General features: G+C 44.6%; 1 protein-coding gene across 1 annotated transcript in view; it reads left to right on the forward strand.

Annotated features, from left to right (window-relative positions):
• The first annotated feature begins 1,413 nt into the window (after window positions 1–1,413).
• Window positions 1,414–25,251, forward strand: part of KAT6A (lysine acetyltransferase 6A) — a 29,873-nt gene continuing 6,035 nt past the window's right edge. The window contains exons 1-16 of the mRNA XM_017831915.1: window positions 1,414–1,731; window positions 1,846–2,616; window positions 13,021–13,129; window positions 13,695–13,810; window positions 14,058–14,139; window positions 14,910–15,045; window positions 15,895–16,208; window positions 16,879–16,997; window positions 17,738–17,853; window positions 18,284–18,425; window positions 18,872–19,033; window positions 19,599–19,692; window positions 20,118–20,349; window positions 21,451–21,661; window positions 22,333–23,025; window positions 23,774–24,089. Of these exons, the coding sequence (XP_017687404.1) occupies window positions 2,014–2,616; window positions 13,021–13,129; window positions 13,695–13,810; window positions 14,058–14,139; window positions 14,910–15,045; window positions 15,895–16,208; window positions 16,879–16,997; window positions 17,738–17,853; window positions 18,284–18,425; window positions 18,872–19,033; window positions 19,599–19,692; window positions 20,118–20,349; window positions 21,451–21,661; window positions 22,333–23,025; window positions 23,774–24,089 (3,445 nt within the window). The 5' untranslated portion in view covers window positions 1,414–1,731; window positions 1,846–2,013. The remainder of the gene's footprint in view (window positions 1,732–1,845; window positions 2,617–13,020; window positions 13,130–13,694; window positions 13,811–14,057; window positions 14,140–14,909; window positions 15,046–15,894; window positions 16,209–16,878; window positions 16,998–17,737; window positions 17,854–18,283; window positions 18,426–18,871; window positions 19,034–19,598; window positions 19,693–20,117; window positions 20,350–21,450; window positions 21,662–22,332; window positions 23,026–23,773; window positions 24,090–25,251) is intronic.

Consider the following 25,251-nt stretch of genomic DNA (forward strand, 5'->3'; position numbering starts at 1 on the left):
CTCCGCGCCCGGCGCGGGAGGAGAGCGCGGCTGGGGCGGCCGCGGGCTGAGCCGCGCTCCGCGCCCGGCGCGGGAGGAGAGCGCGGCTGGGGCGGCCGCGGGCCCGGCCGTGCCGCTGCGAGGAGCCGGCCGGGCTGCACCGCCCGTGTCCGGGAGCGCGGGGAGCGGCGCGGGGCCCGGCGGGCGGCCGCGGCTGCGGCGCGCCGCTCCCGATGCCGCCGGTGCGGGTCCCCGTGCCGGGGCAGTGCCCCCTCGGGGCGCGGGACCCGCCCGCCGTGCGGAGGGGGACGGGCGGTAGCAGGTGCAGGGGCCGCTTGTCACGGCGAGAGCGAGCGGGAGGGAGACCCCCCGGTGCCGGGACCGTCCCGGTGCGGCCGGGCCTGGCCGGGCGGTTACGTAACCCCTGCGCACGGAGCTGTGCCGGGAGCGGGCTCGGCATCCCCGGGCTCGGCATCCCCGGGCTCGGCATCCCCCGGGCTCGGCATCCCCCGGGCTCGGCATCCCCCGGGCTCGGCATCCCCGGGCCCCGCCGTCCCGGCGGGCAGCGGCACCGAGCGAGCGCAGCTCCGCTCGGGCAGGAGGGCACGTCTCGGGGACCATTTTCCCCTTCGCGTCTGTTGGAGAGAACTCTAGACAAGCACCGCGTCCTTCCCGGTCTGGAAGCCGGTCGGGATCTCTCCGGGACCGGCCGTGTGGAGCTGTGCTGTCGAGTCTGATGTCTGTGTGGAAATGCCTTGTGTGTGTTGATAGATTCTTCAGTGCTTACTGGAAAGGAGAACGGGAAAACTGTGTTGACAACTTAGCTCTTGTCTAAAACTTCGCTTGCAGAAAATCATTATTCCTTGTGATAAACAGTTTACAGACCCTTCTGGGTTACTGTGCTCCTGCAGTAGAACTTCAGCACAACAGACTGTTATCACATTTAGAAAAGGTCTTTGTTAAAGATAACTATTAAATGCTCTGAAGTGGAGCCTCATACCCTTTCATTAGCATCTTTAATTAGCAGTGTCATAAGCATTCCTTCTTCACTGTGCATGGTCACCTGTTACTGTGTCCTCAAGTGTTTTCAGATTGCCTCATCTATACTGAAAATTACATTGCATTCTTTTTTTCTATGGTCTCTGAAAGTGGAACGTTTGATTACAATCTCCAGCTGTGTCTTCGCTTTTTTTCCTTTATGGAACAACTGTCATAGCTTTTCTTAGCAGAAGGCAAACAGACCTATGATTACACTCCTGGAAGAGCTCTGAAAGTTTCTTGCTGTTTGCACAAGACTCTTGGCTATTCCCGCCTTCTGCTGAGGTTTCAGGCAGTGTCTTCCATGTGCAAAAATGAAGAGACCTGCAGCTTTTTTAACATCTTTGTTGCGGTTTTCTTTTTTCCCCCAAATATTAAGTTGTGCTCAGCAGTGATCTAAAACTCGGTATAGAATTTATACTGATTTATTGATCAAAATTGAAAGGACACAGCCTTTTTCTGTGGGTTGAATGGAGATGCTTCAGTGTTAAAGTCTGCTTTTATTAGTAGTGAAGATAAAACCTGAAGTATTACTTGAGTATTTCAGAGCTTTAGTAGTGGCTTAAAACTCTGCTATGTGTTTAATGAATTAATATTGTCTGCTGCTTTTTTTTTTTCTTCTTAACTGTTCTTTGGAAATGTCTCTCTCCTTGTTTTCTTCCAGGCCTAACGTTACAGTTCTTGTGATTGTGAGCGTGCAGATCAGAAGCCGAGGTGAGAAATGCTGAAATCTTTATGCCTCTGTGGAAAAAACCTTCCGTGAAGTTGTCAGGGGGTTTGTTGGAAGGAGTGCAGGAGTTTCTGATTGTTTTCTTTTCTTCCCTTCAGTGTGCAGACAAATAATGTTCGAGCCAAGGGGGTTGCCTCAGAGCAGACAAGGTGCATGCTATGGTTAGCTGCCTCCCAGCGCTCGAGGGGCTGTTTTCTCGTCGGGTGACACTCGTTCAGCACCGGGATAAAGGATAACGACTCTATGGATATACAGAATCCTTCACCATGGTAAAACTCGCCAACCCGCTGTACACAGAGTGGATTTTGGAGGCAATCAAAAAGGTAAAGAAGCAGAAACAGCGTCCTTCGGAGGAGAGGATATGCAATGCAGTGTCGTCTTCTCATGGCTTGGACCGCAAAACTGTTCTGGAACAGTTAGAGCTGAGCGTTAAAGATGGAACTATTTTAAAAGTGTCCAACAAGGGTCTCAACTCCTACAAGGATCCTGATAATCCTGGGAGAATAGCACTTCCGAAGCCTCGGAATCATGGCAAGTTGGATGGTAAACCAAATGTGGACTGGAATAAACTCATCAAGCGGGCGATTGAGGGCTTGGCTGAGTCCAGTGGCTCATCCCTGAAGAACATTGAGCGCTTTCTGAAAGGTCAGAAAGATGTGTCTGCATTGTTTGGGGGCAGTGCTGCCTCCATTTTTCACCAGCAATTACGATTAGCTGTCAAACGTGCTGTTGGCCATGGCAGGCTCCTTAAAGATGGACCTCTCTACCAGCTCAACACTAAAGCAACTACTAATGCTGATGGGAAGGAGAGTTTTGAGTCTCTTTCCTGTCTCCCTCCAGTGTGTCTCCTTCCCCATGAAAAGGATAAGGTAAGACACGGTTTTTGCCTGGGCATTTTCTTGTGATTGATGGGATGTGACGAGACAGAGTCCCAGTCTGAGGTCAGTGGTTTGTTTAACTTGCATCTGGTAAGTTAAAAGTTACTAATGTGCATTTAGGATCCTACTGTGTCCAGATTTCTAAGCAGGATCACAGGAGGTGTAATGGATTGCAATTTGTACTTTGAACAGAAAACTGCAAAGGAGCTGCTGTGGGGAATTTACCTCCTAACTTCTGTACAGTGGAACTGAATGGATGGTAACAGGCTTACCAGAGTTGTGTTAGCAAAACATAGGAAGTAAAGCCTCCTCTCTTTAAGGTGAGGTGGATTTGCTAAACAAATTTGGGATGATCTCTTACTTTCACATTTTTATTTGACTGCCAGTTCACCTTCTCATTTGAATTCAGGTAACACAGTGAAGTGCTGATTAGCAATTACCACCCAATGCTGTCTTAGAGGCTTTCTTTGTTCATAATGAGCAAATCCCTTTCTGTCCCAGAACCACTTTGTTGTGAAATAGGAAGAAACTTGGTCTAGTGGACGGGAGTTGGATATGGATGTTTTTTAAGGTCCCCACCCAAAGCATTCTATGATCTAGAGAGCATGGAAATGCTGGGATGAGCACTCAGGGACTTCTGTACCCTGTGCCACTGCCCACCCATTTTACATGTAGTTCATTATACAAAACAAAGGATTTTTCTGTTGCTTTCTCTTATTTCTTCCCTTCCTTTCTGCCATCCTTCTGCATGCCTAAGGTCGTTGATCCTCCACTCCAACCTCAAGATGAAGTTGTTGGAGTGAAATTCATACCCAGTCAGTATCTTTCCATTCTTTCTGCTGCTGTGGGTGCAAAGTAAAGCAGAAGTTTGTCTTTTTTATTTTTTGAAGATCAATTTGCCAGTCATTCCTATATTTGCACCACTAGCGTCCAGGACATCTAGAATGTAAAAGCTATGTTTTCTATTCATAAAAGATACGTTTTTCAGCAGAATTGGAGTTTCTTGTTGTTGTAAATATCCTGTTCTGGGATGAGTTCTTTGCCTCTGTGCTGCTCCTGTTTTCTGGAGTCAGCTCCACTCTCTGGTGAGAGGGCTGCTTTATAATCTCTTAGGGTTTGAAGATTTGAAACCACTGTAGCAGTCTTTTTCCTAAAACAAAACCTGCACAGCTGTTTTATCACCAGTAAAGTTTCTCTGAAGTTCTAATTTAACTGTGGGAGGGCTACTGTGGCCACAGTACTTATCTAGTCAGTGTTGTGTTGTGGGCTGGTGTCACATAGGAAGTCAGGATCACTATGCTGAGAATTCCAGCAGCTTCCTCCATCCTTTTTTCAAGTGCTCTGTCTACAAATGTTTCCTGTGTACATCTGCAGCTATATCTGTAATGAGATCAGTATAGCTGTAAAACGTTATGAAAACTGGATGTAAGCAAGCCTGGCACATGAGGTGGCTGGACTGAGAGTGCTGGTGGCAGTGGAAAATATTAGCTGTGCATATTATTATTAACACAGTCTGTCTGACAGGCCGTGCAGGCTCCTTGGGAAGTGCCAAAACTCAGGACCCATTGATATTCTTTGAGATAAATTGTTCCCTGCACTTTTCTTAAAGTGATATATCAGAGTGGTGAATGATGATATGAGGTGTCATAAATACTGAATTTGGTCTGGGATTTGGTTTTTTTGTCCCTCTGGGGGAAATCTGTGTATGGAGTTGTTGTGTGTGTGTCTGGGTTGTTAGATATGCTCTCTGATATGTTCCCACCTGTTCAGATCTGAGCAGCTTGAACACTGGAAGGATTGTTGGTAGCATGGGAATGCACAGTAGCCATAGTAGAAATTCTGCAGGGGATTTCTTCAGTAAATTCTTCTGAATATTTTTGTCTTTAGTGGAATATACTCGGTACAGATTCTTTGGGAGTATTGTGACAATGTTTCTCTTGATTCTTAGAAGAGCCTTGTCAGTAACACGAACAAAAAAGTTCAACCTCCCAAATCTGAGAAATCCTAACAGTCTGCTGTTAATCTTTTATCCTCGCACTGTTTGATCTTTGACATGCATTTAAAACCTCTCCATATATGATCCAAGTTTATGAATCTTAAAGGTGTAATATTTTTTTCCTTTCATTTATTCAAGTGTAGCATCCCCTCAGCTGTGAGTTGGTCTGACAGCACTGTCACTGTCACTTTGTTGGATATCTAGCAGTGGACATTCAGTTCTGGATATTTTCTGTGTATTATGGAATTGAGCACCTTGCATGAGATCTGTAAAGCTGAAGCTTAAATTTTTTAATCAAAATAAACATAAAGCAGCACTAGGGAAGCTTTGTTTAGTAAATACTGTTTGATCTTATTTTTTATCTCAGTGTTCTGTGAATACCACATTCTAGTGTTCAAGGGCAAAAGACCTGGCAAGTTGTCCTGGTTTACTGGGTAGTAATGACATGCTGCTGACATTATGGTTTTGAAATCCCTGGCCTAAAAACACTACTTGGATGAAAACAAGCAAACAGAAAAAACCCCTCCTGATGGGCTGAGCTCACTGCTGAAATTTGCTTATCTGATAGTGACAGTGGCCTACAAAAGGAGAGTAGTCTTTAATTCCAGTTTTAAGGCTTTAGGGAAGTGGCCTTTCCTTTCTTTTCAGTTTCCTGAAAAGTAGTTTAGAAGGGAAAATGTGAGTTGAGCTATTTCTGTATTACTTGTTCTGGACAAAAAATTTGATGTTTGCTAGTGGTGGTTCAGAAGAACAGTTTTATCATTTGTGGGCATGACTCTCTTGACCATGGCTCCAATAAATAAGGGCTGCTGTCATCAAACAGCAAACACCACTGCTCACCCCCCACAGGGGTATGGGGAGAGAATCGACAGAAAAACCAGTGAAATTCATGGGTTGAGATAAAGACAGTTTAATAAGACAGGAAAGACAGGGAAAATAATAGCAATGATGGTAAAATAATTCAAACCTCCCCAACAAGTGCTGCCCAGGGCAGTTGCTGAGCACCTGCTGCCCGAGGGGCTGGCAGTGCCCAGCCAGCTCCCCCCAGCCCATGGCACCAGATGGTCTGGAACATCCCTGGGGACAGGCTGGGTCCCATCCCAGCCTCCTCACTGGGGGGGTGAGGAGCTGGAAGGTCCTTGACTTGGTGTAAGCCCTGCTCAGCAGCAACTGAAACATCAGGGTGTTATCCAGAGTATTCTCATCCTGGCAAACACAGCCCTGGAGAGTGAACACTGCCACCAAACCAGCACAGCTGTTCAGGGTTCATACAGTGTGACTGCAGTGCAAGAACTACTGCACTGCTACAAGTAATATTTAGTACTGCTCAAGAGCAAAGAGCTCTTTCCTGGGACACAACCTGCAGTAAGAGGCAGGTTGTAAGGCTGGGTGCCTTAGAGATGGCTTGCTCTGCTTTTGTTTTGGGGACACTTGTTACAGAACACAGGCTGAAACACTGTCAGAATTTTTGTAAAATTGCTATTATTAAAAAAAAAAAGGTAACATATCAGCTAACTGAAGAAGTTGAAATAATTGATGTACATGTGCATTGGAAGTTTCCAAAGCATCCGAAATTTGATCTCAGGACAATAGCAGGACTGTTTCTTCCTCAATCAGGAGGAAAATACAGGTGGTATTATTTGATCTCCATTTGCACTATCCTTGAAAGTGGCTTTTATGTCAGTTAAAACTGAATATGGCTGTAGCAACTTTTAAGTAAATATCTTAGTATTATCCTGCAGTACAGCTTAGAGTGTAAAACCAAAATTCTGGAAGCGTTTCCTGGGGAAAAAAAAAAAGAGAGGAACTTCTGCGACTAAAAAACAGGAATAATATTTAAAGCAGATTCCCTGCCCTGCTGTCTCACGTGTTCCTTGTGGCATGTGTTTCCTGGTTTGGGATTGCTCTTTGTGTCTGTTGGTACTCACCAATCCCTCTCACTGGGGGTTGCTGTACATGCAGCATCCTCCTGGCCTTCCCTCTTGCCAGCAGTACTTCTGGATCCCAGAAACATCGATAAACTCACGTGAAGCCAAATTTCTTGTGCTTTGAGGGCGTCATGGTTGTTTTGAAGGCCTTTAAGCATAGAATAGCTACTGCTGTATTGTGTCTGTTTTGGGTTCATAACTGTTAATTCCATGTCTTAGAGGAAAGAACTGTCCGGTGACCGGGAAGGGGTTGTTTGTGGATTGGTTTGTGTGGGGTGGAGCACAGAAATGATCTGCAACCAGAGCATTGTAATTACATCCTGACAGCTCACCCTTGCTCTCCAAGGGTGCTCTGCAAGCTTTGGCTCCCAGCTGGAGGAGGATTAGGATTCACTCTCCTCCAGCTGGTTCTGGAGAAGAGAAGTCTGTAGTTCTGTCTAAAAAATCCCGTGGTTGATAACAGATGGCCTCCATCTGTACACTGTGTAACTCTGGAAACCAGGGTGCTAAGAAATGACTTTGAACTTTATTCACTCGATTAGTGAACAGGTGAAGGAGCTCTCAGAGCCCAGGAGAGCAGGTCTGAAATGCTCCTGTCAGGGGCAGCTGCCAATGGATGCCATGGGCTGGTGCACCCGGGGTGGGACGGGGCTGGATGGCACCGGGGGGGCTCTGCCAGGATCTGCAATCCTGGGAACTCAGAGCAAAGCCTGTCACTGTGGGAGGACATCAGGTGTGTGCTGAGTCCCTGTGTCAGCGGGTGCCACTGGGGAGGACGTGTCTGTAACAGTGTTCTCTGACACAGGTTCAGCTGGGCAGAGTATACCTGGTTAAAAAGGAGACCAGTCCAATATGTCCAGTGTGTCAGTCCTTTCTGTCCTGGGGACTGTTGGCAGATATGGAATGACACATCTCTGAAGTTTGGTTAATAAAGGAACTGTATTTACTACAGAGCTTCAAAATCTAGTCAGACAGGGAGGAGGGTGGATGATGGAGAATGTTGATAAATAAACAGCAGCTTGATTCCTCTGTTAGCTTTGTTATGTAGGAAGGGAACAAACAGCAGAGAAAATGAGAACAGATAATCCCGTCCCTGCCTTTCCCCTTGTTTTCCAGCAATTTTGTCTTAAGTCACAGTGGTGGCAGGAAAAACAGTTAAAAAGGAATAATTATTAAAGGAAGTACTGTCATTTTCGTCAAAATATAGGTTCAGTTTTCTCAAATAAGTACGAATACACAGTCAACACAATCTGGTAAACAAACACAATGTGCAGGACTACTGAGACTTCAGCCTCTGTCCTCTGTGAGTAGGTGGGTGGATGGGCTTTCTTCCTACCTGCCTTGTTCAAGCATTTCAAACTGCATTTATCCTAATGAGTTGTGATCAGTCATGTTAGGCTCTGTTCCACCTGCTTAGGTTTTCTCTTTATTTGGTGTGTGAATCTGACTTAATTTTTCTGTCCTCACTAATTTTTTTCTCACTACACGAGCACCTCTCCTTGGAGCAGCTCCTAAAACTGCTGCTGGCATGGGATGCTGCTGCTTGTTCCACTGGCCAAGGGTCTGGCAGCCCTCCCATTGTCACTGCTCTTGTTGTGAAGCTGGACTTGCAGTGAGATGGAAAAGAGAAAGAAGGGTGTCTGAGGAGAGTGGCCCTTGTGTTGCAAACAGTCTCATTTGTGATATATTTGCTTGTTTTGAGGTCCTTTGCAAGGTCAGTTACCAATCTGGGCAGGAACCAGGAATTGGGGGATGAAAATACTGAATCTTCCAAGCGTGTTTCTGTGAAGATCTATGAATTAGTAAAACTTTAAATTATCAATACTTCTGTGAGTTCACTGTATTTCGGAAAATTGGATAGAACAAATTATGGATCTTGGTACACAGTTAAATACCTGCACAAGTGTTATTAAAAATATGAGAATGGACCTCTTAATTTCCTGGAATCTTTGCTTTTAAACTTTTACCAGCAACTCGAGTCACCAGTTTATCTGGTGTAAATGGTGTAAAATGGAAATTTTGCCAAAACTGAAGGTGTTCTGAATTATAAAAGAAATCACTGGTTCTACACATTTCATCCCATTTCTGTTAAACTGTTCCATCTGATCTTAAAAGTCCAGAAGAACTGGTGTTGGGTACAGCCCGTGGATGTGTGTGTGTACGGGTTTGACTTCATTTAGAATTCTTGAACAGTATACAACCTCTCCCAGGGATTAGGTTTCTTCTCAGTCTTTGAGCCTCAAATCTGGATATTTAGTAATGAGTGTTTTGATTGTAGTGCTGGATCTCTGAACTTGTCTGGGCTCATAGTGAATTCCTTGAAGGTGTGCGTGGAAGGAAAGAAAGTAATTCTGCTGCTGAGTGTTGCAATGGCTGAGCTTCAGAAGCTGCTGATCACTGAGCTGTGAGCAAAACCCCGAGTGCCAGCTCAGGAACAAGGAGATGTCCTGGCTTTGTGCTGCTACCCATTTTTTAAAAAATATATTTATTTTTTTTCCCAAATAAACATCCATAAAATGCACAAACTGACTCGGCACAGACTTTACCTGGCTTTGCAAATTCAGGATGCCTCTGTAGGGGTGGTCTCAGCAGCAGAAGTGTTGGGAGGAGGTTTTCTCTGCATGTGTTTGTGGTTTTGCCACACTGGCTGTGTGAGGCTGCTCCCCTGGGACTGGTCTGTGCCTGTGCAGGGAGAGAGATCAGCACAGCAGGAGGACTGTGGGTCAAGAAGGTGGCATTTTGTTCAATCTTACTGTCAACAGTGTTATATTGAGCAGTGGGTTTGGATAGTGAGGAATTATACGTAGAATTAAAAATATGTAGAACTATGTATGTAGATAAATATGTAGAATATTTCTTTTCCTTTGTTCTCTCCATCCTGTGTTCAAGGTGGTAGAGTTCCAAAAAATAAGTGGGATTTGGTGTCCTAGTTGCACTTGTGTAGGTGTCCTGGGTAAACTGCAAATAGCAGCCAGGAACCAGGTAGATATTTCTCATGTGCACAAAATGCTCATTCACAGTTCCTTTTGTGTCTTCTCTGGTATCATGTTTATGTGACTCCCTGCATTCTGTTAAATATTGTTTTTCATTTACGTTTGTTTTCTAACTGAAGTACTTTCCCTTCTTTTAGGGATGCAGCTGATGTTGATGTAAAGCAATGGACAGTATTTAAAGATAGAATAATTACCTATACATTTTTTAATCTAAAATAGAGTAATATAATCATCTGTCACTCCCAAGACAGCATCCTTTGTTTTCTTGAAAATCAGAAAGGTAGGACAAAGTGCAGGAGAGAGCTCCCAGGATCTAAGTTTGGGTACAGAAAACTTCAGTGCCTCGAACCTCCAGGTTCCTGAGCCAGTGTCCAGTGGAGGGAGTTTCTTTACACTGCAGAGACAGAAATGTGAGCCTGTCCTCCCTCCACACCCCCCAGTTTGCAGGCAGGAAGTCCTGGCATGTGATCCTGATTGTGACGAACAAATCTTGCACCGTTTTAATCCTCTGATTAGAGGACTTGTTAGCTCTGGGAAGGTTATTTAACGATTGACTGTCTAAATATTTCCACTTGACGTCCTGTGAAGTTCTTGCCACGTGCAATTTCTTCAGATTGAGTGGCAGCCCCAGAGTGTCCACATTGCTTTTCTGTGGGGGTTTCCAGATGTCAGTAAGCACTGCATAAAGTTCAGCCCATATGTACCTCACTAATATCCAAGCTGTTGGCCTTCACACTTGACTTTACTCTTGTAGCAGCAGCATTTCAGATTTTCTCCCCATTGTAATAGTCCTTCCTCAAACAGCAGCACTTACTTCGAATGTCCTTTGGTTTTTCTTTTTAAGTGACCCTTATATGTTTCTCTTAGGAAGAGGAATGTATTTTGTGCTTGTCCTTCCTTCTGTATACAATTTTCCTTTCCTTCCTTACATTTGTTTTAATGCAGCCTCATGTTTTAGGCCATCATTCTGCCATATAAATAAGCTGCTTTCTTTCAAGTGAGACTCAACAAGTGAATTGGGGACAATATCCATTTGCACAGGCAAATATGCACACGTGTTATGGTACCAGTTTTTCTTGGGTGCATTCAAACATATTTAGCATTGTTTTCTTGAGCACAAACAGTATTTTATGGAATTTCTGTTTTTACTGTGTTGCTTCATGTTTTTTCTTCACCACACTGTCTGGAGAGAACATTAAAAATTGTGATTTGGTAGCTTAGACAGAAGAAGGGTTAGTTATTAACCATTGCTGCCACAGGTTGGTACTACTGAATAGTATTTCCCAAATTATCCAGTTTTCTCTATATACCACAGAAAACCCCACATGATTAGTAAAATTACTTTGACAGTCTGAAATTCATTGGTTCTGATTTTATTGAGGCATGGAACTGGAGCGGTTTTCTTCCCCAGCCACTGATCCAAAAGGCATGGAATCCAGGCTTTGTGCTGCCCTCCTCACTGGAACATGTTTCCTCATGTTTTAAATAATTTTCTTCATGTGGTGTAGATTGTAGTTCCCCTCTGGCTTTTCTGGTTCATCTGCTTCAGCTTTTGAGGCAGACCTTTGCACCAGCGTGGGCTATTTGAAGTGAGGAGTAGTGCTTGTTTAAAAACAGACCCACAGAAAAGCAGTACCTGGTGTGAATTCTCAGCAACCACCTCTCAGTGCCCCCCGAGGGCTTACAGAGCAAAGCAAAGGAACAAAAGTGTTGGTGTGAGTGTCTGTGTTCCTTTTACACTGGTGTAAGTCACACACCCACTCAGCCCAACCCCGGGAATCCCAGGAGCACGTGTGTGATGGTGGGCACAGACAGTGCTGGTGGTAAATGCAGGGAGTGAAGCCCATCCACGCTGTGACAGTGACCACGGGGACCCTGGGGGCTGCAGGCTGGGCTGGGAGTCCTGAGGAGCTCCTGCCTCACTGTTCCTAAACTAGGAGGGCCACAGAGCAGCTGGATTGGCCCAGACTGGGATTGTAACACCATTACACACACAGACACACTCTTTCCATGGGCACTTGTCCGTGGTCGCCTTTAGGAGGGGGCACCGTGGGTGACTCCGTGGAGCACATTTGGTTCCTGGATCCCCTTTGTATAGTAACAACATGTGCTGGAGGCTGGCAGGCTGCAAGACTCTGTCAGCCCAATTTGTTCTGGCTGCCTCCCTCGCTGAATCCGGTGACATCACACAGATAGATGTGCTCGCGAGCAAAACAGCAGAAGGAGTTGAATGTCTGCCAAAAATTTGCAGTATAAAACTGAGCTGGCTGCTTCCAGTCTTGTTTTCACCAATCTTTCATTGTGTGCTTGCGTTTTCCACTTGCCAGGATGTTCTTTGCTGAACAAACACAGCAGCACTGAAATCTCTCCATACTTAGCATAACAGTCTCACACAAAAAGGCAGTCCTTTTGGAGGAGTAGCCTGATCTCCACCTTCAAAATTATTCCAATTTAATTACTTACTCTAAAACATTTTGAATGGTGGTAGAACCTTCCCCCCATCTGTAGGTGATTTTTTTTTTTTTTTAAATGTGGTAAAATCTTTGCTTGCAGCTTGTCAGGGGTGGTAACACAGGAAACATTGGAGCTGTGAAGGATAGTCTTTAATCTGGTTCTTCCAAACCTAGACAGTGTTTAGATGTGGACATTCAAATGGGAAGGACTATGGGGATGGACAGGGTGTGCACAAATACTGTTTCTTACAGAGGATTGTACACCACCCCCCCATAAAATAACTCTCATGGATTTGAGGCAGATAAAAAAGAAACAGGGGGTCAAAATGTGTGGTTTCCTCCTGGGAAGAAAATATTGTAGTCTTTCAGATCAAAAAGTCAGCACAGAAACGCCAACAGCATTCACTGGTGGTGATAATGCAGCTGCACTGTTGAACTGATGTTTGTGTGGGGCACTTTTTGGGATGTCAGCAACCTGGTGTAGTGGAAGGTGTCCCTGCCCCAGGCAGGGGTGTGGAACTGGATGATCTTTAAGGTCCCTTCCCAACCCCACCATCCTGTGATTCTATGATTCCATAGTGCAACTTTGATGTCACATTGGCTCTTAACTATGAGTTAAAAACCAGTAAACTGTTTGTGTAAGAATGTAAGATTTAGCCATACATGCAGGGAAATTGATGCTCTTGAATGTTTAGTCCCACTAAAGTTTATTAATAAATATTGTTTTTTACCTTCTGTCTGAAGGACCATTACAATGTAGTTGAGATTCTCTGTGAAACTTCATGATGACATCTGACTGAACTGAACATAAACAAGTGATGGTGTTAACAGTTGTACACTTTGGAGTACTAACTTCTGTCCAGGTTACAGTTAGTGCTGTACTGAGTGTGAGAACCAAGTAAAATCTGTGAGATGTGGTGTACATCACAACAGTTTAGATGATCTGTAAATGTCTCTGTCACTTTGTGTGTTAGGGTTTGTTCCCTCGAGTTACTCAGTGCCTTTATTGTCCCTTTTCCTCACAGCCTGTTGCTGAACCAATTCCAATTTGCAGTTTCTGCCTTGGTACAAAAGAGCAAAATCGGGAGAAGAAGCCTGAAGAGCTCATCTCTTGTGCTGACTGTGGCAACAGTGGTAGGTGACCCTTTGCAGAGCTGCTGGTGCTGATCCCTTCCCTTGGGACAGAGGAGCTTGTCCAGTGCCTGCTTCTGTCCCACCCCATGGGGAGGACCCACCAGTGAGACCTTTGCCATTTAACACAGAGAAATCTCGTGTAGTGACTGCTGCTGACCCAGACCTGTGAGGAATATGCTGCTGGGGCAGAGAACAGTTAGTTCAGCTGGGTCTTGTGCTTTCAGAGGGGAGACAGTTCAGTTGACTCAGCCTCAGATAGTTCATTTGGCTCCTAGAAGTTTCTTTAAAACTATGGCAACGAAGACCAGTTTTATCATGTTTCTCAGTTCAGTTATGAAGAATTACCTTTGTGTTCTTTTGTGTGTGGACCTGCCACTTGCTATCTAGGGCACTGGTTTTGTGTTGTAAGTCGATAGGAATAGAAGCATCTAAAAATAGGAGTATCTGGATGACCAAAATTCTGCGTGGGAGCACATAAGTGATCCAGCAATCTGTCTGTGAGCTCTCTGTGACCATTCCCAGCAGCAGAAGGGTTTTACTGGTGTGCTTTCCCCCGTTCCCACAGGTCATCCGTCCTGCCTGAAGTTCTCCCCGGAGCTGACGGTGCGAGTGAAGGCCCTGCGGTGGCAGTGCATCGAGTGCAAGACCTGCAGCTCCTGTCGAGACCAGGGCAAGAATGCTGTGAGTGCAGGGCTGGGGCTGGAGCACAGCAGCCCTGGGGCTGTTCTGTTAAACTACACAATAAAACGTTCTAGAGGCAAAGACTTGCAGCTTTTATTTGAGTCTGGGAGTCCTTCTGAGACCTGTGGGATACCTGATGTGTCTGTAGATAAAAACTGTGCCTGTTCTCTGGGGTGGTGACAGGTTAGAGGAGGGCTTGGTGCTGGTGCACATCTCAGGAGAGGTTCACTCCCTCTGTCTTCCCCAGGATAACATGCTCTTTTGTGACTCCTGCGACCGTGGCTTTCACATGGAATGCTGCGACCCTCCTCTCACCAGGATGCCAAAAGGTGAGGACTGTGCTAGGAAAAGGATGATTTTAAGATGATGTGGGAAGAGATCAGTGGGTAGACAGTGCTTCCACTTACTTAGTCCTCTTTTAGCTACTTTTAGCTGCATTTGGCTTGTTTTTTATGGAATTACTTTTCAGGTATTAGAAACCAGAGAAGGGTCAGAGCTTCACATCCAGATTTTCCACTATCTCCTGCTTCCCATACTTTACTGTCTGTGAAGGGTTTTGAAAAAAAAAATCTTTGAGATTTGAAGGAGTAGAAGTGATCCCTGCAGGTTAAAAGGATCAACTTCCATTTGAATGAATAGCCTTGTCCAAAAGAAAGAGATGGATTTAGAAGTTTTTGAAGTCACATCCAGTTGGACAGTAGAGTATCCCAGACAAAAGAACTTTCAGTCAGAAAGCAGGTTATCTATGGAAAATTCCTCCTTGGTAGTTATAGGAAAATTTTCCTATAGAAGATAGTTGGAAGTAGTACAGTCATAAGCAGATAATGGGATAATTAACCATTAAGTTATGATTTTTTGGTGATGTGCTGCCAATTAAAGAGATTTCCTTCATATTTGGAACTATCTGGGGAGTGGGGAGCATTAACTCGAGTTTTAGATTGCTGAAGCATACACATAATTTCTCTTACCCGTATATGTGTAATCAAGGCCTGTGGTACCATTCCTGCTCTTACTCTCAGAAGGCCTGTGGACTGTAATTCTGCTTTTTGTCCTGTGTAGATGTCTCTTGCATTCAGTGATGGGGACTTGTGCCTTACAGGTATGTGGATATGTCAGATATGTCGGCCCCGGAAGAAAGGAAGGAAGCTGTTACAGAAGAAGGCAGCCCAGATCAAGAGACGCTATGCCAACCCCATAGGACGGCCCAAAAACAGGCTAAAGAATCAAAACACAACGTAAGTCTCTGCAAGGAAGAGTAAAATGTGAGATTCTGGAGGACGGGGGGTATTTCTGGAGTGTCTGCTTTACCTTGTGGGAAGATTTCTTTTACAATTAAGAGCTGCTCATTATTCTTTAATACAGATTTTCTGAAAAGGGCTGTGAAAGACTAGAAGTGACTTGTAGGGCAATCCCTCTAAGAAGTGTTGAATACTCAGTTCTCTCATAGAATCCTTTGGATTGGAAAAGACCCCTAAGATCATTGAGTCCAACTTTATCCCAGCACCACTGTGTTCACCACTACCCAAATCCCCAAGCCACACCACACACCTCTTGAATACTTCCATCTCAGCAGGGTTTTAAAATTTCCAACCTGAAAGATGGCAGCTGGTTGGAGAACACTGTCCTCAGCTAAGATGACCACCAGTGGTATAGGTTCTTAGGTAATTTGTGTCCTGCACATATTAACTTTCTGTGGAGTTCTTACAACAATTCCTGACAAGTGCAAAAACTCTGACAAATGACAAGTGTAAATGATTAATGACTGCCTCGTGTGCAGTGTATTCATTCTGGTTACCAATTCTGAAATTTAATGTTGTATTAAATTTGATGAAAATCTGTTGTTTATACTCAGATTAATTTCACATAATGTTCAGTATGGAGAAAACCAGTGCAGTGCTTCTCCTGAGGGGTTTAAATGCTGGCTCCTGTGGGGTGCACAGGATCTCTGGCTGCTGCATTTTTCATGTTCAGTGTTCATGTTTCAGTTCATGTTTAGTCTGTGTGGGGTTGACAGGTGAGTTAGAGAGGAGGGCAGGCCCCTCCCCAGCTCTCCTGGCCACATCTCTGCCCTTCTCATCCCGCAGGTCAAAAGGCCCCTTCAGCAAAGTCCGCGCGGGGCCCGGTCGGGGCCGGAAGCGCAAGATCGCTCTGTCCGGCCAGTCAGCGGGGTCAGAAGGGGGATACCTGGAGCAGACAGATGTCCTGGACTTCTGCAGAGATGGCAGCAACACCCTGAAGTTCAACAAGAAAACCAAAGGGCTCATAGATGGCCTTACTAAATTCTTCACTCCCTCCCCCGACGGACGGAAAGCTCGAGGGGAGGTGGTCGACTATTCTCAGCAGTACAGGATCAGGAAAAAGGGTACCAGGAAATCTAGCACTTCAGAATGGCCCACAGGTAAAGATTTTTCACCCTGCCAATGTAAGTATCCTGTACACCAAGCAAATGTTCAGAGGCTAGGATGTTGAAGTGGGTAGAATTGCTAGAGGCTGGAGACTTTGAGCTGAAGTTTGACACTCAAATGCAGTTATCTTTGGTGCACTGAGGTAGAACCAGTTGGAAAAAGGAAGTGATCCTAGAGACCTTTGCCTCTTTATATGTGATTGCAAGGTCTGTTGAGGGATTAAATGATGATGGTGAGGTAAAATGCCCTAGAAAACATGCTAAATAATGTCCCATTTGAAAGAGGTAACATAGAGAGTGGTTAATGAAAATAAGAGCAGCAGTGTAGAAGTGGGAAATGGGAAATGGGTGATTCAAACCAGGCTGACAGACCGTGAGTTTCTGATCTGTGGTCTGGGCACATGAGTAGTTCTTAGATTTCTCAGCCATAGAGGAGCCTGTTTGTGCAGTTTGGCATCTTCTTGCTGGAAAGCACCCCTTCCCTTCTTCTAAATACAGTTCTGCTTTCCTGGTTCTTTCTTTGTGGTCCCAAATCTGAATAGAAAATCCCATCAAAAAAACCTGGCAGGGTGTCTGAATACAGCCAGGTGTTGTTTGTCAGTGCTCTAAAATCAAGAACTCTTTTGTAAATGTAGGTGAAGACAATTTTCTCTTTTATTTACAGACAATCAGGATGGCTGGGATGGAAAACAAGAAAATGAGGACCGTTTTTTTGGGAGCCAGGATGTCTTAAATGAAAAAGACATGGAGTTGTTCAGAGATATTCAGGAACAAGCACTGCAGGTAAAGTTAAATTTTGGCATTTTGGGATAAAATCCTCATGACTTAAGAAAACATTTGTTTTCTTTGAAAGCAGAGCATTTAGTTTCCTTATTTTTGGGTGCCATAATAGATACAGTTACTATCAGAGTGGCAGAAAGGAAATAAAGCATGTATAAGTCATTAAAAAGTACTCTTTTTGCTGTTTTTTCTTCTTATAAATGTGAGGTGGTTTTTAATTCTTCTGCACTTGTGATGATAAGGAGGTAGCTGCACCCTGAACATTGGTTTGGTAGCTGCTACATTTACAGTAGTACATCCAGTATCAAAACTGGGAAGACACTGATGCATTAGGTTAAATACTTGCATATTCCAGTTTTTAACCTCAGGAGCAGTTTGTGTTTCTGTTCTTGACTATTGAAATAACAAGAAAGGAAATTGCAATGGGACTAAAGAAAGATTGTGTTAAACTTCACTGTGTACTAATCTGCATTTAAAACTATGACATGCAGCAGTGGGGAAGGTAGTGGAGGTTTGTGGTGTGACAATGCTTATAATTCTTTCTTTTTGTGAATCACGTGGTTCCTTGAAGTGTGACTGGCACCGGGTTTAGTGTCAGAAAACAACATCTGCCTCTTGCTGGTTCTCTCTGAGTTCGAGTAGGATGGACTGTGTAGATAAGAATGTTTTAATTGATTTCAGCTTAGAAGTCTTTCACTTGGAAATTCATGAAAACTTGTTTGTTTTTTTTTCCCCTTGCATAGAAAGTAGGGGTGACTGGGCCTCCCGACCCACAGGTCCGCTGCCCTTCTGTCATTGAGTTTGGCAAATACGAAATCCAGACCTGGTATTCCTCCCCATATCCCCAGGAGTACTCGAGGTAAGACTCTGGGTTCTGCCTCTGTTTATGGGACAGCTGGCACAGAAACCTTACACATTTTGCTGTCTGGAGGGTTGTTGTGCTGTGCTGCATGTATGGTTGTTCTGAGGTTCTCTTACCTAAGGCCTTTGCAAACTGTTTAAACTGCAAACTCTTCGAACTTCAACTTTATTCTGAAAGAGGAATGACTTAATGCTGTAAATGTAATTATGCAGGACATTAGGACGCTTTTTAAATGTGCATTTGTTACAGAAGGAGTAAATGCCATGACTTTAACTATGGTAAGGTGGTTTTGCCTATCATTAGCACATTACACTAGGTCAGTATACACTGGGTTTGTTGTCATCAGGTTCTCAATCTGCAGGAGTGAGGAGTTTTATGCAGAAGTTTGTATCTTCAGTCTCTGACCTTTCTTTGCCTTTGCTTACAGGCTACCTAAGTTGTACCTTTGTGAATTCTGTCTAAAGTATATGAAAAGCAGAACTATTCTCCAACAGCATATGAAAAAATGTGGCTGGTTTCATCCTCCAGCCAATGAAATTTACAGGAAAAACAATATTTCAGTCTTTGAGGTAAGTTAGAAAACTGAGTCACTCACTTTTATCTGTAAAATAGGATCTTCAGCACCAAATTGTGTGATAAGTTTTTCACAGCTCAAAAGATCTTCGTTCTTGAAACATTCACTTGCCAAGAGTGAAGAACTACGAGCAAGCAGGCAGTGGGAACTGACCTTTATATAGATTATTCATCCACAAAACAGGAGAAAGCTCGCTTTGTAAAAATGCGTTTCTTTCGTTTTAGGAAAATTAATTTTAGGTTGTCTCTTAAGCTAATGAATGTAACAGGAATTGGCCACAGCCTTTGTTCTGGGGCACTTTTAAGTCCTTTGAGACACCACCTGTACCAGAGGAGTCTTCCTCTTGTGTTAAGGCCTTTTAAACACACGGGGACACTCAGGTGAAGCACGATCTTGCATGACAGCACATGGAGTGACAGAGCTTTTCCTCCTGTCTGTAAGGTTGATGGCAATGTCAGCACTATCTACTGCCAGAACTTGTGCTTGTTAGCCAAGCTCTTCTTGGACCACAAGACTCTCTATTACGACGTGGAGCCATTTCTTTTCTACGTGCTGACACAGAACGATGTCAAGGGCTGTCACCTTGTTGGCTACTTTTCCAAGGTGAGTATTTGAGTACAAACTGTTTGCTGTGCTGAGAAATGCTGTTTTGGAGTCTTTACTTCTTGTAATTTTAGGGTTCTTGCATTTTACGTAATGAATTATGTAATACAGGTGTAGACATCTGTTTCAAACAGATTTTTTTTATGTTACATTCAGAGACCACAAATTAGTAAAACCAGGTTTCCTCAGAATGTTGAATAGCATATATTTGCTAAGGAACTTGTACTGCAGCTAGTGGTTAAAGAAGAGCTCCTCAAATGACTTCCTGCTCTTGGTGGAGATGGGGAGTACTGTTTGTGAGATAAACAGAATTACCAGCTGTTCTGTCTCACCTCTGTTCTGTGAATACATTGTTTTCCAAACAAGTTTGGCAATTTTGCACCTCATTTGAAACCTTTTATTTTTTTGAGGGAACAGGACCAAGATTTCAGATAGGCCTTTTCTTAAGATTTTTATCTTTTATTTGTGGTTTCCCCTCTCACTTCTTGCTTTAAAATTACTTAGGAGCTTGTACAGAACAACTTCTGCCATTTCTCACCGGTCTTCTGCTTTTCTTTTCCAACAGGAAAAACACTGCCAACAGAAGTACAACGTTTCCTGTATAATGATTCTTCCACAATACCAGCGTAAGGGCTATGGCAGGTTCCTCATCGACTTCAGTAAGAAACTTTACTTTTTTTAGTCTTTGTCTTTCCATGTTTTAAAGAAGGACTTAACAGTGGAAGTGGATGTATTAGTTTTAAATGGCTAAAATAGGTTTTTCCTCTGTCGCTTCCAAAACTGCTGTTGCAGCTGTGCTTTGGGCTGGGTGCAGCTTCTGGGCAGGCTCCTGCTGCCATCTCGTGGCACTGCCTACAACCAGTGTCTGATGGCAGCAGAGCTCACAAATCTCACACTGGAGCGTTGAGTAACAGGAGTTTAAACAAACAAATAAAAAATTGACCGAACAATTTGGAGTATCCTTCACAGTTACCATCTGTATCTTGTAGGCAGCATTCAGCTGCTTTCTGGAGAAATGCCTTTGTAGAAGTTGGGGTGGAACAGAAGGTATTTTTTTGTAACCTTTTCCCTGTGTATCCTTTAGGCTATTTGCTTTCAAAGCGTGAGGGTCAGGCAGGATCCCCAGAGAAGCCCCTGTCAGACCTGGGGCGCCTCTCATACATGGCTTATTGGAAAAGTGTAATATTGGAGTGCCTTTATCATCAACGTGACAAGCAATTAAGCATCAAGAAACTGAGCAAGCTGACTGGGATCTGCCCTCAAGATATCACTTCCACCCTCCATCACCTGCGAATGCTCGACTTCCGCAGTGACCAGTGAGTACAGGAGCCCTCTGGAATCCCAGGTGCATTCAGGGGTGTTGCAGTGAAGCTTAGTGGTGCTGGGAGACAACTCACATGCAGAAAGCTTGATTTCATTTAAGACTTAAGTGTCCAGATACTGGCTGTAGAGATTATGTTGCTCATTTACAGTGCCAGAAGTGCCAGAGCTGGGTCAGGTGTGCAGCTGTGTAGCACTGCAGATGTGGAACCTGGGAGGAACTTGCAGCTGTGAGAGAAAGCAAGCTGGTCTCTTGGTCATGTTCTCTCGGGGTCCCTCAGCAAAATCAATCACATATCCTCACAAAACAGAGCAAAGAACAGCAACTTCCCTTCTCCAAAGGGAGGTCTGCTCTTTATTTTCAGTTTCTGAGTTTCTGAGCTGTTTCCGTCCTTTTCTCTGCATCTCAAAAATACCATAAACTGTGTGGAATAACATGGAATGCTTGAGGAGTGGGATAGATCACTGGGAGAAATGAGGTGTGTGGGTGTAGAATAGAGGTAGTCTGCTTGCCCAGCTGACAAGTCAGCTGAAATACTGGGAATTATTCTTGTTTCAGACCATAGCAGTTTGAGTGGGGTTGTGTTCTATTGTGTGTTAAACTTGAAACTTATTTGGAAAACTTGAAGTTACTTGAGAATAGTTTTATTTCCTCATTTCACAGTATACTTTAACCAGTGATATTGCTCCCAGCCCCCTGAATAAAATTCACGTATGATAGTGGGACTAAAACTTTTTTAAGCAGTTCTTTTATTACTCTTTAGTACCTTTCACCTTCTATTGCCAGTTCCCCAATGGCATACCCCTTGTCTATTTAGGTGTCATAAAAGTGATACTCTGCAGCTCAGTGGTACCCATGGCAGGATAAAGGCTTCACCATTAACAAGAAATGGAAAGAATTTAGCGTTTCCTCAGCTGTGAGATGGTTTCTCTGTCTGATGGTACTGGGAGTTGTGCAGTTTTAATGAGCTCTGTGTCCTCTGAAGTGGCAGCACTGATGGAGAGCACACAGGTTTTTCTGTAACACATCTGTTCCACGTGCCAACATGTGCAGTGTGTCTGTCGCCTGTCACTGACTGGGGTGTTGTTCTGCCCAGGTTTGTGATCGTGCGCCGGGAGAAGCTGATCCAGGAGCACATGGCCAAGCTCCGAACCAACGTCCGGCCCATCGACGTGGACGCCGAATGTCTGCGCTGGACACCCGTCATCGTCTCCAACTCCGTGGTCTCTGAGGATGAAGAGGAGGAAACAGAGGATGGTGAAAATGAAGAGCAGCAACAGCAGAAAGAAAAGGATCCAGAGACCAGTGTAAGAGTGAATCTGTTACTCCAGGGTGGCACGTGGTTTACCCTCGGTGCTTCTGCAGGCAGTGCTGACAGGATTTCACATGCAAAGTTTGAGCGTTTGTCATAATCATAAAAAGCAATGCAGTCATGACAAGTTGCTGTATCTTTATGGTTTCAGGTTAGAAAATAAAAATAGAGAAAATGTGGAGGCATAGTCTGGAGAACAGTCCTTGAAGAGGTTGCACTCTTGCACCAGGTGATCAGCACTGACTAGAATACTAAGAGGCAAATTATCTGCTGTTACTGTATTTACATTAAGCTAATTGTGCATTTCAATGGGAAAATAGATTCAAGTTTGTCTCACTTTTTTCTTGAAAACAGCACAAACACGGTGTTGCAATGTAGCAAGGTGATGGGTAGTGTTCCAGCTGCCACTGAGTGGCTGCTGCTGACTGCAGTCAGTTAATTGGGAGGCTAATTGAGGTGCATTATCACCAGTGAGGAAAGGAGTAGCAGGTGGCACTACTTGAATCTCATAAAGGTCAATTCTTCTTCTTAATCTCGGATTCTTAAAAGTCACTCTTGTTAAACTTTTCTGACTTTTTGCTTGAGAGCTTTTGTGGAATCAAATTCAGGATAGACACGCACGCTGAAATAGGAGGTGTGAAATCTGTTTGTTTTTGTTTAATTCAGATGGTAAAATCTGTGTCATGGGAGAAGAAGGAGCAGGAGCCTTACTCACCTACAGAGAGCGAAAAAAAGCCAGACATCGTCACTCCGGCCAATTCTGCGCGACCAGACAAGCACATTTTCCCCCTGGACAGTCTTCCTGCCAACAGCCAGCCCTCCCGGAGGGGGCGATGGAACCGCAAGAGCAAAAAGCTGCGCGAGCCCTTTTGTGAGAAGGAGCCGGCCCTGCCCGGGGAGGACAAGGCCGCGGTGCCCAGCGGGAGGTGCAGCGAGTGCGAGGAGAAGTCGGCGGCCTCACGGGGCCGCTGCAGTGACTGCGAGGAGAAGTCGGCGGCCCTGCAAGGGAGGTGTGGGGAGTGTGAGGAGAAGTCTCCAGCCTTGAGAGGCCGCTATGCTGAGGATGAGGAGAAATCCCCGGGTTCCCAGGGGCAGTACGGCAAAGGGGAGAAGGCTGCGGTTCCCCGCCGGCGGCACAGCGAGGGCATGGAGAGGTGGAGGGGGCAGCTGAAGAAGAACACGGAGCCACCCAAGTGTCGATTCCCAGAGGACTGTGACAGGTTACCCCGGCGCTACAGCGACAGCGACAGGGCACTGCTGAGGTGTTTCAGTGAGAGCAGTGAAGAGGAGGACGATGAGCCCGTGAGCCCTCGGTCAAGCTCTCCACCCGTCCTCACCAAGCCAACACTGAAACGGAAGGTGTGTGCCTTATTTCTTCTTGTCTCTGGCTGTACCATGGAGTCGGTTTGGTCAGGATGTTGGGGCTTTCTGAAGGATGGTGCAGTTCATGAGGTCTGTATTAAGTGGACAGGTGGCACATGCTCAGTGTTCCAGAACTCTCTCTAAAGTCCTACTGACTTTTTTTAGTGGTGGTTTTTGTTTAATCAGGGGTAGGAGTTTGGGTAGGAGTTTGGGGTTTTTTAATTCTATCTCGTGCCTTGGGTTATTTTTCTACCTTGGTTATTAAAGTTTTACTCAGTTATGCAAAATAGAAAGAGATATGGTCCTACTTATGAAAGAAGCTTGCAAACCACAAATGCTCTCTAAACAACTGAAATCACAGCATAAAATCTTTGAAATTATTTACTGTGGAGGTGGAGATGTGAATTCTATCAACATGACTAAGCAGATCCTCTCTTTGTGGGAAGCTGCACTAAAAAGTTCTCTCCTATATCATCTTGGCAGCTTATTCTAAACTGTTCAGCTCTGTGTTGTAGTGTCTCTAAACTCCAGCTGTTATGGATGGGCTGTGAACTTCAGCTGTTCAAATTCCAGCTGGTGGCAGGTGCTCATCAGTATTTCTGGTGAACTCTGGGTTCCAGGAGGGAGCTCTCTGGTCCTGCTGGGACCGCTGAACTCTGCCGGTCCTTTTTTCCCGTATTTATCAGTGTTGTGTTTCTAACTCACTTGATGAAATGCCTTCTCTTTTCCCCCCTCCCACTCCCAGAAGCCCATCCTGCACCGGAAGAGGCGGGTCCGCAAGCGCAAGCACCACAACAGCAGCGTGGTCACCGAGACCATCTCCGAGACCACGGAGGTGCTGGATGAGCCCTTCGAGGACTCCGACTCCGAGCGACCAATGCCCCGGTTGGAGCCCACCTTTGAGATTGAGGAGGAGGAAGAGGAGGAGGAGGACGAAGAGGAGGAGAGTGAACTTTTGTCCAGTGGATACTTTCGGCACTTAGCCCCACCAGACACGCTCAGGCACAGACCCTCTTCCAAGAGGAAGTCCAAAGACGAGGAGGAGTCTGATGACAATACTGGTATGTTTGGTGGTATGCTGGTGAAAGTTTGGTATAGGCTGTGTGAGATGATAACAGCTCAGGACAGAACAAGTTGCTTACCTTGCCTTGTAACTTCTGGCCCAAATGTAGGGTAGGCATAAATTACCAGTTCAAACTAGCCTCGAGCACTACCGAGTTTTATGAAAATGTGGTGCATGCATTTAACTATCTTATTAGCCACGAGCTGATCACAGGCTTGTCCTTGTGCTTCAGCTTTCCTAATGGAATTTGTATCTGTGATTGTGGAAGAACCTACGGAGCAGGGTCGCTTACAGAGATAAAATGAACATGAACTGGGAGCCCTCAATTTTCCATAACAAAGGGAAATATTAAATTGTCTCTTCTGAGATCCTCTTCTTCATCACATTGCACATTCAGGCACTCAGCTTCTCACATCTCCTTGAAGTTCTCTGAACCTTCAGTTCACAAAATACAATTATTTGGTTGAGGCTGGTTGTGTAGAGTCCACAGAAGCAGCATCTGTCATTAGATGCTCCATTAGCAATCTTCGTTATGGCTGTTTTCTTGATGGGCTGCACAGTGCAAAACAGTCAGCCAAATAAAAAAACTGTATGAAAAACAAGTATGGTGCCATTATCCCACAATAAAAAATTGTTACTGGAACGAACTCATTAATTTATGGCTTTCAACGAGGCTGTGGTTACCAGGGGAGAATTTTTCTTTAAAAGTACTTAAATACTAAAAGCATCAATATGATCATAGCACAGTTTACTATCTATTTAGTTACCCTTAAATCCTTACAGCAGCATAGAACTATATCAATTTAGTTCAAACACTGCTGATAGAGCATTAAGTTGCTTAGTGGGAATATATGCACAGTCATCTTATACCATTGTTTTTTGAATTCTGTTGTGGTCAGATTACTCATTAAATACGTTTTTGTGGTACTCCAGCAACCACTAATAAGACTGTAGGGTCTAACAAAGCTGTTAGATCAGTTGTTTTCAGTCTTTTGTGCTCCTCTGAATGTTTTCTGGTGGAGATGCAGATCCCTTTAGAGATTCCACTCGCATATATTGTTTTATAAAATAAATCAATGATTTTTAACTGTCTTTTGCAGACTACAAATAGTCCATAGAGTGCCCAGGGATCAAAAATGGTATTTGCAAAGCCACTGTTT

Source organism: Lepidothrix coronata, unplaced genomic scaffold (assembly GCF_001604755.1).
Source record: "Lepidothrix coronata isolate B3197 unplaced genomic scaffold, Lepidothrix_coronata-1.0 Scaffold197, whole genome shotgun sequence".
NCBI lineage: Eukaryota > Metazoa > Chordata > Aves > Passeriformes > Pipridae > Lepidothrix > Lepidothrix coronata.